Source organism: Rutidosis leptorrhynchoides, chromosome 2 (genome assembly GCF_046630445.1).
Source record: "Rutidosis leptorrhynchoides isolate AG116_Rl617_1_P2 chromosome 2, CSIRO_AGI_Rlap_v1, whole genome shotgun sequence".
Classification (NCBI taxonomy): domain Eukaryota; kingdom Viridiplantae; phylum Streptophyta; class Magnoliopsida; order Asterales; family Asteraceae; genus Rutidosis; species Rutidosis leptorrhynchoides.
The window spans coordinates 696,292,896-696,311,408 of NC_092334.1; the positions used below are offsets into that span (position 1 = coordinate 696,292,896).

The 18,513-nt window shown below is 34.0% G+C and overlaps 4 protein-coding genes across 4 annotated transcripts; 2 read left to right on the forward strand and 2 right to left on the reverse strand.

Annotated features, from left to right (window-relative positions):
• Positions 1-2,000: 2,000 nt before the first annotated feature.
• Positions 2,001-4,680, forward strand: LOC139894088 (pentatricopeptide repeat-containing protein At5g50990-like). The gene is made up of 2 exons (XM_071877289.1): positions 2,001-2,135; positions 2,985-4,680. Exons 1-2 carry the CDS (start codon positions 2,027-2,029, stop codon positions 4,499-4,501), a joined length of 1,626 nt encoding a protein of 541 aa, XP_071733390.1. The 5' UTR covers positions 2,001-2,026; the 3' UTR covers positions 4,502-4,680.
• Positions 4,681-5,440: 760 nt separating this feature from the next.
• LOC139890403 (sec14 cytosolic factor-like) lies at positions 5,441-11,598 on the reverse strand. The gene is made up of 6 exons (XM_071873288.1): positions 11,449-11,598; positions 10,779-11,040; positions 10,657-10,693; positions 6,358-6,463; positions 6,127-6,237; positions 5,441-5,694 (listed from the first exon to the last, which is right to left on the reverse strand). Exons 1-6 carry the CDS (start codon positions 11,596-11,598, stop codon positions 5,578-5,580), a joined length of 783 nt encoding a protein of 260 aa, XP_071729389.1. The 3' UTR covers positions 5,441-5,577.
• A 2,454-nt stretch (positions 11,599-14,052) lies between these two features.
• Positions 14,053-15,802, forward strand: LOC139894089 (probable beta-1,4-xylosyltransferase IRX10L). The gene is made up of 4 exons (XM_071877290.1): positions 14,053-14,131; positions 14,213-14,601; positions 14,782-15,023; positions 15,125-15,802. Exons 1-4 carry the CDS (start codon positions 14,074-14,076, stop codon positions 15,636-15,638), a joined length of 1,203 nt encoding a protein of 400 aa, XP_071733391.1. The 5' UTR covers positions 14,053-14,073; the 3' UTR covers positions 15,639-15,802.
• A 251-nt stretch (positions 15,803-16,053) lies between these two features.
• Positions 16,054-18,440, reverse strand: LOC139894091 (succinate dehydrogenase assembly factor 2, mitochondrial-like). Its single transcript, XM_071877292.1, has 5 exons — positions 18,069-18,440; positions 17,200-17,304; positions 16,979-17,105; positions 16,490-16,558; positions 16,054-16,405 (listed from the first exon to the last, which is right to left on the reverse strand). The coding sequence occupies exons 1-5, from the start codon at positions 18,191-18,193 to the stop codon at positions 16,259-16,261; spliced, it is 573 nt and encodes a 190-aa protein (XP_071733393.1). The 5' UTR covers positions 18,194-18,440; the 3' UTR covers positions 16,054-16,258.
• Between the last annotated feature and the right edge of the window lie 73 nt (positions 18,441-18,513).

The window sequence follows — 18,513 nt, forward strand, 5'->3', positions numbered from 1 at the left end:
GATGAACATTGGCCTATTAATTAATTATTAGGTTTTTAAGAAAAGTCTAACTAGGTATGCTTTTATCGTTCTTTCTTCCATCATCATTTAAATCACCTCTCTGTTAAGCTAAGCAAATAAAGTCTCAACCAAATTTATATATTTGATTTTGTGATAAAATTTAAATCTAGATATGTAAAAGGCAAAAAAGCTCATAATATTATTCAAATGACAAAAAAAAGTACAATGATTCAAATGAAAAATTTTAAAAATAATTTATATTTGCATCAACACCGTTTAAATCCGTTGATATTAGAGCATCAGAAAGGTATGATATATACAATTACATTTATATACTATGAATGTATAGAGACAATATTAAAATTAGTTATGGTATGTTCAAAAAAGCTACTAAAGTCCAAAACTATAGTATGATTCAAATGAAAAATTAAATAAACAAACATGTTTTGTGACACTCGTCACAAACTTGTCCTAATCAAACAATCAGATAACTCTAAACACTTAATTAAAATAAAAGCACATAAAGACACATGATAAAGTCCTAAGAGCAGAATAGTCATCTTACGTCTAGCCAGAATAGTCATCTTACGTCTAGCCTTGATTTCAGTCTGTTACATCATCCTTAAAAACTCATTTTCCCATCAAACTAAATCAAACTAAAGGTGGGGGATCTTTGATTAAAACCCAGTGTTCTAGTTAAATTTCCTTTCCATAATTTTATAATTAACTATCCAAACACACTTCCTTTCAATTTTCGAAAAGATAAAGTGACGGTTCAAGTGGGTTAAGTTTAGGTGTCAACGGTTCAGTCACCGCCACCGCCGTCAATGGTTGGGCTATCGTCGTCTCCGACACCAACATGTTTGTATTTGACGAGTTTCTAAACACCAACCACCGCTACCAGAGTTATAACACTAACACCGCCACATTCAATGACGTTATTTCGAGCCAATCTCTAGCATTCAATGACATGATGTTTTGTGGCCATCGCAAGTCCCTCTGTATACATCAGGTCAGGTAGTTGCAGACCTGATTTCACATGATATATAGTCTTTTAGATCGGTGCAATCGACATATTCCAGATTTAGATGCAAACGATATATTCCGTTGACCCCAAATAAGATTACAAATGTTGGTAAATAATAAGGTGTCGAGGAAAAAAACGAATATTGAAAAGTAGAATAGAAATCAATTTTATTTGTTAAGGTTTAATTTAGAATTGAGGTTTGTTGAAGAGTTTAAGATGATGAGGGATTAATGGCGTCAAAAATAAACATAAACGACTAGCATGTGATATTTGACAAACATGAAGGGTCAATAATGTAATTTTATCTAGTTGGTGACTAGAAGTTTACCTGTTATAACAGGTTAAATATATACAATTTAAATAGTTTAACGCAGGGCCGGGCCTGAAGTTTTTGATGCCCAGTGCGACGTGATTAAAAGTTGCCCTTGTCATGTTTAGTATTACGAGAAATTTCAAGCCTGAATATTCTTTAGTTAGTACAAATACAGTGATTACTTATTGCGTTTCTTATTATGGAAGGGTTAGTTTTTTAGCAACTATATAAACCTACTTGATACATAAACATATTAATATATTTACAAATAGTTGCTTAAAATCATCTATTATCTATCAAAAAGCACCAAACTCGTACATAATAAAATTCGACCATTTAACCATTTGATGCCCCCTTTTGTGTGATGCCCGGTGCCGTCACACGGCCTGCACAACCCCAAGCCCGGCCCTGGTTTGTCAAATTTAAATGTATTTTCAAACGATTATTTCTTATAATAATAATGGATCTTTCAATTTTGGAAATATCAATTTTTCTTCTATATTTCCGAGAACACGTTGTTCTGGGACCAAAGTTGGGCCAATATAAAAGTCCAAATTGAAAAACCTCTGGTCCAATATAAAAGTCCAAATTGAAAGCCCAAAGACTTCTTCTTCAGCATTATGCAAAACTTCAACATAATCTGACAGCGATCTTCTCAAACTTTTGTGCTTAAATTGACTGTAGAAATGAAGATACAAGTTCGCTTAAATCGTATGCATTTCCAGATCAATCGTATTCGTAGCTGCTTCAATCACACAGCTTCCGTTATTCAATTTCGATCTAACGAACTTTCAGGTTTTGTAATTAACCTAATTTTTATTTTGATGTAATCATATCTTCTGTTTTGCTGTATTGCAACTACTTTTTAGTATTATTAGCATCACATTTATACAACGCATAATGACTTTGTATTTCTCTAAGCTTATATGTAATCTTACCTGTCTGTGTGCTAACTTTATTATAGCATTATTATACACTCTTTCACTGGCACAATCGCATTAAGTTTGCTTAATTTATTTGTAAATGTATGTGGCAAGTTTTGCTTATTATAGTTACACATTATTCAGTGTTGATTGAGTTAAATTGTTTGTTTAGCCGTTTTATATGCTGGATTAGATATATATATTGCTCCTGTAAGTTACTATTGTACACATAATCTGAATTACCAAATGCTGTGTGTATGCTTAATTGATTCTTTGCTAGATGTGTTCGTGTCTTAATAGGCTTCACAGTTTGCAAGTAGTGATCATTGAATCTACTGATACACACATTATTTCGACGCGCGTGCGGTCCTTGGATTTCTACACGTCTGTTTCTGTGCTAATTTGCAAGGACTGTTCATCAGATTTATTCTCATAATACATTCACTGTGTGTATGCTTATATATTTAATGTTAGTGCTAGATTAAAAAAGTTTCCAGTTAATTTCGGAATCACTTATTGTTATCTATTAGCTTTTGCTTTTTGAGAATTGAAATCCTTATTAGCAATATTTGTTTTCCATGCAACACTATTTACCTAATGCCTTGTCAAAAAGTCACATTTCCATGTTCATTTGATATTAAATGTTGTAAGATCATTGATTCCTGGTATCATCTGATTGTTGGTTTAAGGTGATTCTTCTTTAACGGTACAACATTTTCAGACCACCATTTGCTGGTTCGTTCTTTAGAAGACTGCAAATTCTCAACAAATTCAAAAACTGTTAATGGAATACATACAAGAATCATTAAACTCGGGTACTATGCATGCCCATCTCTTACTTCACTGCTGGTTGCAACATACATATCTTTCAATCATCTCAGTTCTGCTCGTCAAGTACTTGATGAAGTTCTTTATTGGAAGTTCAATCTGGTTTCTTTAAACTCAATCATTACCAGTTTTATGAAAATGGGAGATGTTGAAATTGCCAAGCAGATATTCAAAAAGATGCCTAAACGAGATCTGATTTCCTGGAACTCAATGATAGGAGGTTTTGTTAGAAACACACGTTTTCAGGAGGCATTAGGGTTTTTCAGAAAGATGTTAAAATCAAATATGGATCCAGATAAGTTCACATTTTCATCTATTATCATTGCATGTGGTCGCGTTGGAGCTCTAGATCAAGCTAAATGGATACACAATTTGTTAATAAAAAATAATATTGAACTTAATTTTATTTTGAGTTCTGCACTCATAGACATGTACTCAAGATGCGGAAGGATCGAAACCGCAAAATCGATCTTTGAAAGCGTTAAAGATAACGACGTTTCCGTTTGGAATGCAATGATTAACGGGCTAGCAATGCACGGTCTTGCTACGGACGCCGTTGAAATTTTTTCACGTATGGAAGGTAAAAATATATTACCCGATGCGGTTACTTTTGTTGGGGTTTTAACCGCGTGTAGTCATTGTGGGTTGACCCAAAAGGGTCGTGAGTATTTTGATTTGATGAGGACAAAGTACTTGATTACGCCACAACTCGAGCATTATGGGTCAATGGTTGACCTTTTTAGTAGGGCCGGGTTACTAGAAGAAGCTTATGAAATAATTAAAGGGATGCCAATGGAACCTGATCTTGTTATATGGCGAGCATTTCTTAGTGGTTGTAGAACACAAAGAAATACTGATTTAGGTGAACTTGCGGTTTCAAAAATATTAAATCTTGATAGTGGTGATTATGTGTTACTATCGAATACTTATTGTTCTGTTAATAAATGGGATAGTGCTGAAAAATTAAGGTATACGATGAGGGAAAATAGAGTTTCTAAAAACAGGGGAAAAAGTTGGATTGAATTTGGTGGATCAGTTCATCAATTTAAATCAGGGGATCGATCACATTTTGAAACTGAATCGATTTACAAGATTCTTGAAGCGTTAATTTGTGGTATTAAAGAGGAAGGATTTCATTCTGTTACTGAATTAGTGTTAATGGATATATCTGAGGAGGAAAAAGAGGGAAATTTGAATTATCATAGTGAAAAATTGGCTTTGGCTTATGGTATATTAAAATCAAGCCCGGGATCTGAAATTAGGATTACAAAGAATTTGAGGACCTGTATTGATTGTCACTCGTGGATGAAGATGGTATCTAAAGTATTGAAACGGGTGATTATTATGAGGGACCGAATCCGTTTTCATCGAATTGAAAATGGTTTTTGTACTTGTGGAGATTACTGGTAGCTTCTCAAGTTTGTAGCGGGTGAGTTTTTGTAATTATGTGAATGATATGTTGTCTTTTACCCAAATTCTCTAATGGTGAATTTTTATATAAGTTCTTCCATGCTTGTCTTCATGGTAGTTTTTATTGAGATAGATTCGAAGGTTGTAATTCTATGTTAAGACCGAGACAAAAGGCTAATGTGGAGTGAGCTTGTCGAGTCAATCAACTCGTCATTCTGTAAATATTATAAAGTTAGATGTTAAGTTCACCAAAGTGTATTCTAAAATGTCAGAATTTATCCATCAGTAAGGCACTAGTGTAATGATAGAATCAACTAAAAAGTTTCTTACATATTAGTCTAGATATTAGATAGTACAATTTGTTATAACAACCTCTGACATAATGTTATTCTAGATATTAATAGTACAAGTTGTTATAACAACCTCTGACATATTTTGTTATATGCCCCTTGTATCACTCTATAAATATTTATGTAATCCTCACCATTACAAACAACAATGAAATACAACAGTTACAACTTGCAATTTCTTGTTTAGTATTAAATATATCCAGTTCAAACTTACATATCTTAAATTCAATATGAAGTTTATGTTGTTGGTTGACTGATTACATATCTAAACTTGTCATTTTTTGAACCATTTACATACATTCTAATTGGTTTGAGAGTGAATCTTCAATCTATGAAATCTCCTGATCATTTTACCTAAAAAGATAATATATTGTTGTAGTCTCATATAAAACACTACTTATTTAAATTAAAAAAGATCTAGACAAAGTTTTTTGGGTCAACCTGATTTGAGCGGTTCTCTTAACAGAACGACCCGTTACCCAAACAGCCCCTGACCCAACTTTTATCCTCAGATAATTACATGCATGCCTTGGATGTGTGGCTATAAGATATTACTTTCATGAGCAACAGGTTTCAGCGATGGGTCAATTTTCATAAAATTATCCATGACAACACTCGCAACCAATTCTGGTGCATAATAATCAACCAATTCTGGTGCATAATAATCTTAGGAGAACTTGAACAAGAATAAAGAATTGAGTCGAAATAGGTCAACAGTTGACTAAACTAGCTATCTTGGATGGGAACCAATTTAAGCTTGCCCCCATAAATTTCTGGAAGCTGGCTCTCGTCTATGTCGTTCTGAAGTGTAGATGTCATGTGCTTCTTTTCGACAAATATAATCTGCAAGGTAAGCATATATTTCATCTTACTTTAGTACTTATTTGACCGCATAACAATCTGATATTAATGCTGCAGACAAGTAGGGGTAGTAAAATGGGTGAGTTGGCCAATCTGTTTATTGGGTAACTTTTTGATAGAGTTTGGGTTGACCCAAAAAAATCTTTTGTCCCAATTTTACAGTGTCAAACATGCTTATAAATATGTTATATTGTTTTCATGATAATTAAATCGTTGGAGGAAACTACAAGCCATCTAACGATGACATAATTGCATTTTTCACTGGTTTTATGCATTGAGTAACACTTTGTTATACTTTTGATTTGGTCAAACCCGTATGAGCCGTTAGTCATATGATCTGATAAGATGATAAACCTGAATCGACAGATTTATATGTGAATCTAATGAAATTGCAGCCTATACATACAAGCTTACCTTTTTCTTTGTTTTTTCATCAATAAATGGGTAAATCATCTTCCATGCTGCCATAAATAGGTAAGGAACATTCACGACAAACATTTTTCCTAGTCGTTCTGGATAATAATCCTGTCATAAACATCAATATTTTACATCAGAAACTAACTAATGTGAGATTAAAGGCTACTTTTTACACAAAACACACACACACACACACACACACACACAAAAAATGAAATGCTTGTAAACCTGTAAAATAGAGAGTGCAGCAAGATATCCACGTATATCACTATTTGAATATCCCCATCCTTGAACATCTGCAATAGACACAAACTTTTCTTGGCCTGCAGGCATCCTGATATCAAATTGTAAATATTGGTTATCAAGATTCTTTTCCCCTTTTTGTATTCACGCACGCACGCACGCACGTACGTATCGTTACACAAGGTGAGTATACTTTTCCAAAATATAATTAACGCACCATTTAATGTTTCAATTTTCAATTAAATAAGTATAAAGCAATTACATAAATTCATATGACTTTTTTTAACTGCAAAATTATACTAAACCCCGACCCTCTATAAAAACTCTAGAGATGCCGTAACCACTTACAAAGACTTAACGTTTCAAGAAATTCAAACAAATTACATTTTTCCTATATCTAGTCCATTAATAGGGGAAAAAAATTTGAAAAGCAAATCAACTTCAGAAAAAAAAATACAAATGGAATCAAAAAGTTCGAATTCTTCACTCGAAATTTATTTTTAACTTATCCAATGAACTCTAGCTTTCATAGATCGTAAGAACTGTAATTATGTAGCTGATATATTTTATATAAGTTGTTTTTTTTTTTTCATATTACGGGAGTCATACACATTTTTTTTTTTGCCTCACTATACAATTCTATAAAGGATCAATATGATGAAGATAATTCTAAAAGGAGAAATTGTAACCCATTAAATGATGTATCTATTTTAATGGGCTGGAATTCCCGGATTCTAATAAGTAATAAAATGGCTGCATATGTCTAAGAATACAGTTTAGTTTTATCTGATTTGAGATTAGCTCTAATTCAAGGTGGTAAACTAGTTGTTACCGGGTTTTGCCCAATGGTTTTTCAAGTTTACTGGAGTACTAAAGTTGAAACTTTGAGCTGTAAGTTATTTCACAAGTCTCGTGGATGTGGTATCTTTCATAGTTCTGCCTCTAATCTTAGTTTGAGAATGCCTATCGTGAGTTGGAAGTGGAACTTTGTTGTACAATAGACGGACTGCCAACCGCCATCCCTAAATCGAATACAGTCACAAGGAATACCGGTACACGAGCATACAATCGGGATATTATTTACATTCACACCCTTATCGTCATTTTCTGAAAATGGGACAAGAATAGTAGAGACACCACCAACAACTTCATCTATGGGCACCAATCCAGCACTCCTTTTATTTGTTTCAGAAGTTGTGACAATACTAGTAGATGCACCACCAACAGCTTCGTACATGGCCAACAATCCCATACTCCTTTGATATGTTTCAAAAATTGTGACTAGACTAGTATAGGCATCGCCAACCCCATGTATCACCACCAATCCCACATTACTTACAATAGTCAGCTTATTGGTATTCTTATCAAGATCTAGTCCCTGAACTATATCAGAATTGACAGTATATGAACTTGGAAATGAAGGTAGTGACTAAAGACATGAATTTGGTAAAGTCATTACAATTCTTTCCAAGTCCATCTGTTGTAAATCCTGATGTAGTTTGGGGGCTAGATCCTGATGAGGATACCAATTAGCTGACTAATGCAAGTAATGTGAGATTTGTGGCGTTATACGGTGATGGTGATGCCTCTGCTAGTTTTGTCACAGTTTCTGAAACAGATAAAAAGAGTGTGGGATTGGTAGCTATAGACGAATCTGTTGGTGGTGACTCTGCTAGTCTTGTCATAGTTTCTTAAACAAATAAAAGGAGTGTGGGATTGTTGGCCATATATAAAGTTGTTGGTGGTGTCTCTACTAGTCTTGTCCCATTTTCAGAAAATGACGATAGAGGTGTGGATATAAATAATATCCCGGTTCTATGCTTATGTACCAATGATCCTCGTGACTGTATTCGATATGGAGATGGTCGTTGGCATTCCGTTTGTCGTATAACAAAAGGTCCACTTCCAATTCACGATACACATTCTCAAACTAAGATTAGAGGCAGGACCATGAAAAATACCACATTCACGAGACTGGACCATGAAAAATACAACATTCACGAGCCTGGTAAATAAACTTATAGCTCAAGGTTGTTCAACTTTAGTAATCTAGTAGACTTGAAAAACCATTGGGCAAAACCCGGTTCCAACCAGTTTACCACCTTGAAGTAACGTGAATTTCAAATAAGATAAAAACTAAACCGTATTCTTAGACATGAGCAACCATTTTATTACAGATTAGAAACCAGAAATTTCAACCCATTATAATAGATATATTAATATTAATATTAGAAACCGGAAACACTATTACATGTAATGTTTTCGGATATATTAGAATTTATTTTTCGAAAACATTCCTAATGAGTAATGTTATTCTTATTATAGATTTTGACAAAAAAATATTTTTGTTCGTAAAAATTATTTTTTTCACCTATACCATGAAACTGTATATAAATACAACTTTAATTATATAAATGAATGGTTAAATAATAACATTATTTATAAAGAATGTCTACTTCCCCTTTCCTCCAAAAAAATCATTATTTGCAGGTACGCAGCACGCACGCACGCATGCAGGGATCTAATGAGAACTTTTTAATGGAGAGAACCATGAGAACATCTGAGGTCTAACAAAAATGGCTGATGTCGAACATTTTTTGAGATGCATATGAAATCACGTTTTTGTTCTACAAAATCGTTTTTGTCCTGAAGTCGAACAAAAAAAGCTAAAGTCGAACAAAAAAAAGCTGAAGTCTAACAAAATGATTGTTTTTGTACTACAACTCTGAATTCGAACAAAACAAACTGAAGTCGAACAAAAATAGCTGAAGTCGAACAAAGAAAATTGAAGTCGAACAAAAATATCTGAAGTCGAACAAAAAAAATCCTTGTTCTACGATTCATGAGAACAAAAAAGGGCCAAACTCGAACAAAAAATCCTTGTTCTACAATTCCTGAAGTCTAACAAAAATGACTGAAGTTGAACAAAAATGACTGAAGTCGAACAAAAATTGAGTTCTCGGAGTTCTCTCCGAATTAGAGTTCTAATGGGATCCTCACCATATATATATATATATATATATATATATATATATAGGGGCAGGATCAATGGGGAAGTAACCAATCGGGGGGAAGCAGGGGGAAGCAAAAAAAAAAAAATTTCGTTTTTTTTCGTTTTTTTTTGGAATTTTTTTTTCCCGGCATCAAGATCACACGAAAATATGAACATTTAGAAGAGACACTTCGTGATGAATGTTATTATTTAGGCGGAAAAACGATCGACAAAAATAACATTCAAGATAATATTGTTCGTGAAGAATATGAATGTTTTTTTTTTTTCATGTTTTGTGAAGTAAAATTTAGCCCGATTTAGAGTTTTGGGTTTAGGGTTTGGTGTTTTGGGTTTATTCCATAAACCCAAAACACCAAACCCTAAACCCTAAACCCTAAACTCTAAACCGTTCGTGTTAAAAACTCAATCTAAATCCTAAATCTAAACCCTAAATCTAAACTCTAAACCCTAAATTTCTAAACCCTAATATCTAAACCCTATAAACCCTAATATCTAAACCCTAATATCTAAACCCTAATATCTAAACCCCAATAGCTAAAACCTCAACATACGCTCGAAAAACACGATAATTGTTATATATTACTTCTTCGAGCGTTTTCCCGCCAAAATAAAAACATTTATCACAAAATGTCTACTAAATGTTCATATTTTCATCCCATCTATAATGTTCGTGAACAAAGTTTTCTCAAAAAACGGAAAAAAAAAGTTTTGCTTCCCCCCGCTTCCCCCCGATTGGTTACTTCCCTCTTGATCCTACCACTTTATATATATATATATATATATATATATATATATATATATATATCACTAATATTTTTTCCACATAAAAGTAGTTAATTATGAATATAATATTATTTTAAAATATTCTAAGGTTTTTTTCTGTTCGGGCTACCCGATAGGGCGAGTAATCCAACCTCATACTCTACCATATGCAGCCAATATTACTCCCTTCCCAACCCTTTCGTGGCGACCACAAGATTCGAACGTGAAGCCTCTTGCAAGGATGTGAGGGCCCCAACCACTAAACTACCTTGTGATGGTGAAAATTATATTATTTGTTCGTTTATGTCACATCAACTAGTATTTTTTTTATAAACAAAAATCGAACTTCTAGGCTAAGTGTTTCAGGTTGGCCCAACCCAAACCCGTTTTGACCTGCACAAATGTTGCCAATGGTGACTTGATTCTGTTTGGCCACATCTAGTATTAGTAAACATTTTTCACTTGGAAAGGGACTTAGGGAGAGAAGTTGCGAACCATGATGGTCATACCTTAACAATATTCTTTCTAGCGTGAAGACCACATAACCTGTGACGTAGTCACAATATTATCAAATAAATCTTTTGAAAAAATGATTTATGTTAATGAATGTGAAGTAAGTCTATCAACATACGCTTGAACTCTTCGACACCTCCTACTTTGTTGGGGTAATGTTTGCCACCAAACACGATAGTTATCAGACGTCCGCTTCTATCTGTTCCTTGCATGAACAACTTGTTTTGAGCTATGTCAGTTGTGATTTCGGACTCTGAAATTGAACCGTTTGGAAGAAATGTTTTTCTCCATTTAAGGTACTTTAGAAACATAATACATGCCTTATCTATGTCCAGATCACGAGCACGAAGAAACCTTCTAAATGTCAAATCGTCGTATTCCTGTAAGGACAATTCCAATTTATTATATGAAGTTGTTCAGATTTGGGCCATCATTGTGTCATGGACCTCATAATATAGAACCTCCTAAGTTTCTCAGTTGCTGTATTTAAGAAGTTATAGTATTAACTATATTTACACACTAATTAATTCTTCACAAAATAGAAGTTCTGGGTCGACCCGACCAAGTTTGGACACAGTGTGTATTTCAAGTTATATTGTTTTCTTGTATTTAATCATATACGAGTATTTAGGTGCCAAATAATATTTAGACGCTTATAAATAACACATCAAGATGACCAGATCTAGCATAATCAATCTATAGCGACTTGTACATTATGCATTAAGATGTAGACATTGCACTTGGTCGAACGGTCAAACCATTTGATAGAATCATGGAGACAGACTCACCTTGGAGGTAGGATCTTGCTTTTCAACCAAATCTCTCATTTGTAAAATCTTCTTAACTTCTTCTTCATTGCTTCCATTAATATTCTGCACATCACTACAACCTCCTCCTATTTTTGTGTTATTTTTAATTTTCAGGTCCTTCTCATCCATCTGTTTGACTTTCTATATTAGCCTGAAACTTATATACAATATATATGTATATATATGTTATATATAAAATTTAGTCTTTTTTGGAGAGTAAAAAATTGATGTTGTTTAGTGATATGTATAGCTCGTGTTTGTTGAGATTGTTGCCAAACATAAATACTCTTCAAGGAAATGTAGTTGTGTGAGGCCAACATAATTGAATGTTTTAGGTGAGTTTTAATTTGGACCCTTGTATTATCACTAGTTCACATCATCTGTCTTCTCATTATTTTCAGGCACTTAACTCTTCTGGCCCAAAAGGGTTCTTTTTTTCCAATTTGAAATCTTAAGTTATTTATGCTTTCTTTTCTCTTTATCTTATGTTAAAAGGGATTTTCTTACTTTTTTGGTATCTTGATACGTAGTACTTCAGAATGTAAGTAATCGTTATTGATCTTGATGCATCTAATTTTTTGAAAAATACAACTTACAATACACACCTTAAAATTGACCCAAAAAAGTTGAGACCAATGATATGGTAAAGTTGGTATTTTTGTGAAGCTGAGTTATAGTATCTTATGAAAGACAAGATACATAGAAATCATAATCTTGAAGTAATATATGCTTAAAAAGAAGATTAACATAATGATGCTATTACATAACACGTTTATGACTATTTTTTTGTTGAGTAGCTAAGGGTAATTTAACTATTAAATGCACACGTGCTTCTTTAGAATGTGTCTATGTGAACATGGGAAATTAACTACTTCCAGATTCACTTCAATTTTTGAATTGGCTAACTTACAAATTAAACCATTTGAATAGTTTAGGCCTCTGGCTAAAATTAATATTTAGTTTTTATGGAAACATGTCAAATTAGTCAAAATCCTAATAGTCGATTAAAATAGATATATCCCATTGATTAAATATAAACTTCAAAATGTTTGTAAGTTAACTCAATCCAGCCCATTTTGACCTATTAGTTAGTTTGTGTCTTAGAGCGCTAGCTAAGCGTTATGAACTTATGATAATCATTCTTCCAATACCATGCCTCAAGTGTTCATTATGGACCCGTTGGGTTAATCGTCTAATATTTTTATTTTTAGTTTTATTCCATCGACGAGTAATAAACTAAATATAACAGAAGTTATTAGAATACGTATCAACTTTCTTTAATATATTATTATTAATGACGCAGTTGTGTTAATTTGAAGTGAGTTTTAAACAATTCTACATGTTACAGTTGGACTTAAATTTTTTGCTATACCCATTTAAGTCTTAAAACACAACTTAATTCTACTGATTATGAGATAAGATGATTGAAGATGTCACGTATTTCTATGTTGATTCCATATCATAATCTTATGTTGTGTATTGGATTTGGATCCTGATTACATCCCAATGCAAGAAATTTCATCTGAAATAAGTCAACTGTTGACTTGGATTAAACCAATTTCAGTTTGACTCCATGAATTCTCGAAGCTGGCTCTCGTGACTCGTCTATATCTTTCCGAGGAGGGGATAAAATACCAGAATAACATGAGCTTAGACCTCTCTAGAGTATAGCAACACGGTTAGCGACATACTATATAACATTAAAAAATGCGACGGTTAGTGACATACTATAACATTTTTTAACACGACGGAAACAGAGACATGAGTACACGTGTCTCTAAATCCCTTTGAAATTTAAGATGTCGCTCTTTATGGCGCCATGTGGCGACTGATGATGCAAAATCAACAACATTTTAACTGAGACTACCGGCTATGTGTCTCTATGGATGTCGCCAGCATAAAAATATATCGCTAAATAAACATAAACAAGTCGTTAAATACCGTCACCAAATGGCTGTTTTCGTGTAGTGTTTGTAGCATGCCGGCCATGCTCCGTTTTAATATTTTCTTGTTACTAATATTAACACTAATCTATCTAATAGCCGACAATAGTCAACCATATTACTATCTATGGCCCAATGCTTAAACATATAAACAATTTATGTTAAAGTATTCATGTAACAGAGTTAGAGATAGTTTGTTCACCAAACTAATTAAATACTGCAACTGCTATGACAACTAAATTAAACCAACCAGATGCTTCTTATATATTTATTTATTTATTTACTATCTATATATTCATTCATTTTTATAATCTTAATCTCTAGCATACTCCAATGTTTCTTTAAGCAATGTTCATATGTACCCATCTCATTCTGTGCATGTGTAAACTATACAAGCTTCTTCCGTATCAATCAATTTTGCAATATCAAATGTCAATTTTCAAGAAAGGCTCTTCCAATCTAACCACCAATATTTTCTAATGACTTACCAACAATCTCTTTACACATTTTTAGTTTATATATATTTTGTGAATTTTCCTCTCATTAACCAAATCATCCCCTTCCTGTTATTCTCAGATTCGTCGGGTTATAAAAGATTTTGACAATCAAAAAGATGATGAATTCGAGTTGCCGTTTGTTTTTGGTTGTTTACATTGTGTTTATGTTCAATGTTGATGCTTTCGAGCTCCGTAAAGGTCAAAAAACAGAAAGAATTTCAGGTAATTCTTCCTCATTTGACCACTGCTGGTCACCTTTTCAATGATTTAACCTGACCCATTTACCCGTTTTGTACCATACAGGTAGTGCTGGTGACGTGTTGGATGATAATCCGGTTGGAAGGCTAAAAGTCTATGTTTACGAGCTCCCGAGTAAATACAACAAGAAGATTCTTCAAAAAGATCCGCGATGTCTCAACCACATGTTTGCTGCTGAGATTTATATGCATCAGTTCCTCTTATCGAGTCCCATTCGAACCATGAATCCCGAAGAGGCCGATTGGTTTTATACACCAGTTTACTCCACGTGTGACTTAACACCAGACGGCCTCCCGTTACCGTTCAAAGCACCCCGAGTGATGAGAAGTGCAATTCAACTTATTTCTTCCAATTGGCCTTTTTGGAATCGGACAGAAGGAGCTGATCACTTTTTCATCGTACCACATGATTTCGGTGCTTGTTTTCATTATCAAGTACATATCTACTCTCAATTATGTAGATTTTGGTATGGGTGGTAAACTGGGCGGGACAGCAGATTGGGTAATGGGACAAGTTGGATTGACCCATTTAACCCATGAATGTGGTACCTGTAATGTCTACTACTCGTAATAGTTTATATGACTTTTATTAACTTCTTTGTTGATTAAATATAGGAAGAAAAAGCCATCGAAAGAGGAATCCTTTCGTTACTCCAACGTGCTACGTTGGTTCAAACATTTGGGCAAAAGAACCATGTTTGCTTGAAGGACGGGTCCATAACCGTTCCTCCATATGCTCCAGCCCTTAAGATTCAATCGCACTTGATTCCACCAAGTACCCCACGATCGATCTTTGTCTACTTTAGAGGCTTGTTTTATGACGTGGGAAACGACCCAGAAGGTGGTTATTATGCAAGGTACGTGTCTACTGCAGTCCTGCCCATTTTGACACCTATGATCAAAAACTCAATAGTAGTTCTTTCTTAACATAGAAGTGTTTTTTTATATGAACTATCAGAGGGGCAAGAGCAGCAATATGGGAGAACTTCAAAAACAATCATCTTTTCGACATCTCAACTGACCATCCAACAACATACTACGAAGACATGCAGAGATCTGTATTTTGTCTATGTCCACTCGGGTGGGCCCCATGGAGTCCAAGACTTGTGGAGGCAGTTGTATTTGGTTGCATCCCAGTTATCATAGCAGACGATATCGTCTTACCTTTTGCAGATGCTATCCCATGGGAAGATATTGGTGTTTACGTGGACGAAAAAGACGTTCCTAATCTCGACACCATTCTTACATCGATTCCGCCAGATGTCATATTGAGAAAACAGAGATTGCTTGCGAATCCGTCGATGAAACAAGCTATGTTGTTCCCACATCCTGCTCAACCGGGTGATGCTTTTCATCAAATCTTGAACGGTCTTGCGCGTAAATTGCCTCACGAAAAGGATGTTTACTTGAGGAACGACGAGAAGGTTTTGAACTGGACTGCGGGCCCTATCAGTGACTTGAAACCATGGTAGTTTATAACATGATAGCAATTGGAGTTGTCATTTAGTTTTGTAAATTTTTGGTTCTGGGTATTTTTAATAGACTACCCTAAGAAGTTGTAGATTCTGGAGTTCATGTACTTATAGAGTGAAGAGAATTGATTGTGGCAAAATGGTAATCGTAAGAGTGGCAATTTCAACCCTTTATATCAAAAGACCATCGTCATTCAGGTAATACTTTATTTGAACCCACCCATTTTACCACGTGTGGGTGATTAGTTGATTACCATTTTGGCATGTTTTTATCAAACACATATAAATCACCTGTTCTGACATGATACTACGTTACTCTTAGTGCCATGAAGTTCTCTAAACATTTGACTTAATATAGTCGAACATACTAAGAAAGCTATCGCATAATTGAATATAATAGAATAGTAAAATCTTATTGATTGAAAGTACGTTTTTAAGCCTCAAAACCATCATACATTAAGGTATACAGCAATATTCATATAACTTAATGGCTATAACACAAAAGATCTAAGGGTCATACGCCCCATTACATTCTTTTAGCTTATCACAACTTTATTTTGAAGTAAACCTCCTAGTATTAAATCGATGTAAAGTTAATTGCAATAGGGTCGTTAAAAGAGTTACTGATTACCGACAATAGGGCTATCACGGCCTTTCTTGAAATCATCCCATCCTCGTACCCATGATTTCCCAGGTGTAGCCCTTGTTTGTGGAGAAGCATAGCTCTCGAGGTTGTTCATTACCTTACTGTGCACCTCAGCGAATACCTATTATACACACATTTTACTCGTCGAATGAGTGAAGAAACAGAAAGAAAATTAAAATATAATTATAGTTTCTCACTAACTCACTGGATTTGTGTTGATTGCTTCGGGAGGTTGCTCCTGACCAGTTAACCATTTCCATAAATCTGGATTTTCCTGCACTCGGGGTGTAGTATAAAACCAGTTAGATAAGTAGTATAGACTTAACAAATAGTGCTGATATTTAAAGTTTTTAATTTTACATACTCCGTAACTTTTAGAGCCTTTCATTCAAAGGACAGAGTGGTAGGCTGACCCAAAACACGTTATGTCATGAAATTCTACTATCTTGATCAAATATTTGTGTCTACGATTATAATTTAACATTTTCAATAAAGTGATTTAGAGGGTTTTAAGCATTGAAAAATAACATTTGAGAAGTTTCAGCCAGTTTCCTATTAAGCAAAATTCTTATACAAACCTGACAATCAAAGTTTGCATGCCTAATAACTACTTAATTTTGCAGATGTAATATACACAAAATGCTAAGAAATTGTGATTTCATAAGACAAAATAAACAACGTTTGCAAAAGTTACCAGGTTAAGGACTTCAACGAGCGCTTTAATCCCCTTCACATCCAAAGATTCAATGTGGTTCTCCACCCAACTTCCCAGAACTAAGTCCAGCTCAAGAAACCCCCTTTGTTTGCTCCTATACACCAATCTATTTTAATTCACAAAAATTAGTATTCGGGCAATACAAATCAAAATTCACAGTTACAACACTCATCACTCAACCATTCACATATTAAACAAACCTATTCACTAACTGCCGCTTGCTTTCTTCATTTGACAGATCAAAATCTGGCAATTCAACACCACTGTTCGAAGAATATAAACGAGAGAATGGACTAACACAAGGCCTGAAAATTACATAAAAATTGATTTAAGAACAAACTTAGGCAAAAAATACGTAAAACATAAGGTACTAGTGACAGAAACAAGAGTTCAATACAAGAATGATATTACGGAGTGCTATATTAGGCAAGATGGAAAATACAGCTACAACATTAAGCAAAACACAAGGCCTGCTAATAACTTCAAAGTATAAATAGAAAATAGATTATAAAAAAAAGGCACACCATACTTAGGGCTACAAACAAATCAACTTTTTATCAGCAGCATGATGTCAGCTTAAGCTCGAGTTTGAAGCAATCAAGCCTTTATTATTGTGTTCAAGCTGGAGCTTGAAACATAGCTTTAATATAAAAAAGCAGAGCACAAGCATATGACCGGAGTGATATGTATGTGTGTGTATATACATTGGTATTCGCCAACGATGTTATGGCTGGATTCTAATAATTCTTTACTTTTCTTAAGAATTTTATTACTAGTGGTCAAGTTTTGTTCTAATCTTCATACTCCGTACTATTATGAAATGATCTTTACTATCTAATCTAACTTCATTTGAAATTATATTCACATTAAGTTTAACTACTGAAATATAGCCTTGAAAATTGCATAAAAAAACATAGATAACGCAACCAAATTAGGCAAACAGGCATCATACAAGTACAAGTATAACAATATACAAAATTCGATAATAAAAAGATTCAATAGAACAGAAAAAACCTAGGGAAAACACACACATACATATAGAATTGATAACTTAAAGAATTTGCTATACCTGTAAAAAGATTGAAATTGAACGACGCCGTTTGACGATGTACTGGCGTGTACCCTAGCCGGAGCTGCTGTCGAATTAAGGAATCCAGAAATGCCAAATAACATAGTTTTTCTCAAATTCGCCATGATTTTGAGTTATTGTTGTGCCAATTTTGCGTTATTGTTATGCCAATTGTGATCAATTTCGGTGGGAATTTATTTATGTATTTGATATTTGATACGGAGTATTTGAAAAGAGATTCGGGATGTGACGTGGCGGAGGAGGGGAATGGCGATTGTTTACGTGAACAACTGGAAGCACCGTGGCAATTTTGTAGCTAGCTTTCAACTATAACGTACAAGCGATTATTTTATATTTTTAAAAGTTACATATATATTTTTATTTTTTTTTACGGCGTGGTACATACAAACGACAATGATTTGAAAATGTTACATATTTGATCTCG

What these genes read in the sequence shown, in the direction of transcription:
- LOC139894088 (XM_071877289.1), top strand. Translation starts at nt 2,027, where the DNA reads ATGAAGATACAAGTTCGCTTAAATCGTATGCATTTCCAGATCAATCGT. An exon ending in TCGATCTAACGAACTTTCAG is followed by an intron (nt 2,136 to 2,984) that starts GTTTTGTAATTA and finishes CAACATTTTCAG; the next exon opens with ACCACCATTTGCTGGTTCGT.
- LOC139890403 (XM_071873288.1), bottom strand. Translation starts at nt 11,598, where the DNA reads ATGGATGAGAAGGACCTGAAAATTAAAAATAACACAAAAATAGGAGGA. An exon ending in AGCAAGATCCTACCTCCAAG is followed by an intron (nt 11,041 to 11,448) that starts GTGAGTCTGTCT and finishes TTGTCCTTACAG; the next exon opens with GAATACGACGATTTGACATT. An exon ending in CTGCACTCTCTATTTTACAG is followed by an intron (nt 6,238 to 6,357) that starts GTTTACAAGCAT and finishes TGTTTATGACAG; the next exon opens with GATTATTATCCAGAACGACT.
- LOC139894089 (XM_071877290.1), top strand. Translation starts at nt 14,074, where the DNA reads ATGTTCAATGTTGATGCTTTCGAGCTCCGTAAAGGTCAAAAAACAGAA. An exon ending in GTGCTTGTTTTCATTATCAA is followed by an intron (nt 14,602 to 14,781) that starts GTACATATCTAC and finishes GATTAAATATAG; the next exon opens with GAAGAAAAAGCCATCGAAAG. An exon ending in GAAGGTGGTTATTATGCAAG is followed by an intron (nt 15,024 to 15,124) that starts GTACGTGTCTAC and finishes ATGAACTATCAG; the next exon opens with AGGGGCAAGAGCAGCAATAT.
- LOC139894091 (XM_071877292.1), bottom strand. Translation starts at nt 18,193, where the DNA reads ATGGCGAATTTGAGAAAAACTATGTTATTTGGCATTTCTGGATTCCTT. An exon ending in TCGTTGAAGTCCTTAACCTG is followed by an intron (nt 16,559 to 16,978) that starts GTAACTTTTGCA and finishes CCCCGAGTGCAG; the next exon opens with GAAAATCCAGATTTATGGAA. An exon ending in AAGCAATCAACACAAATCCA is followed by an intron (nt 16,406 to 16,489) that starts GTGAGTTAGTGA and finishes TGTGTATAATAG; the next exon opens with GTATTCGCTGAGGTGCACAG.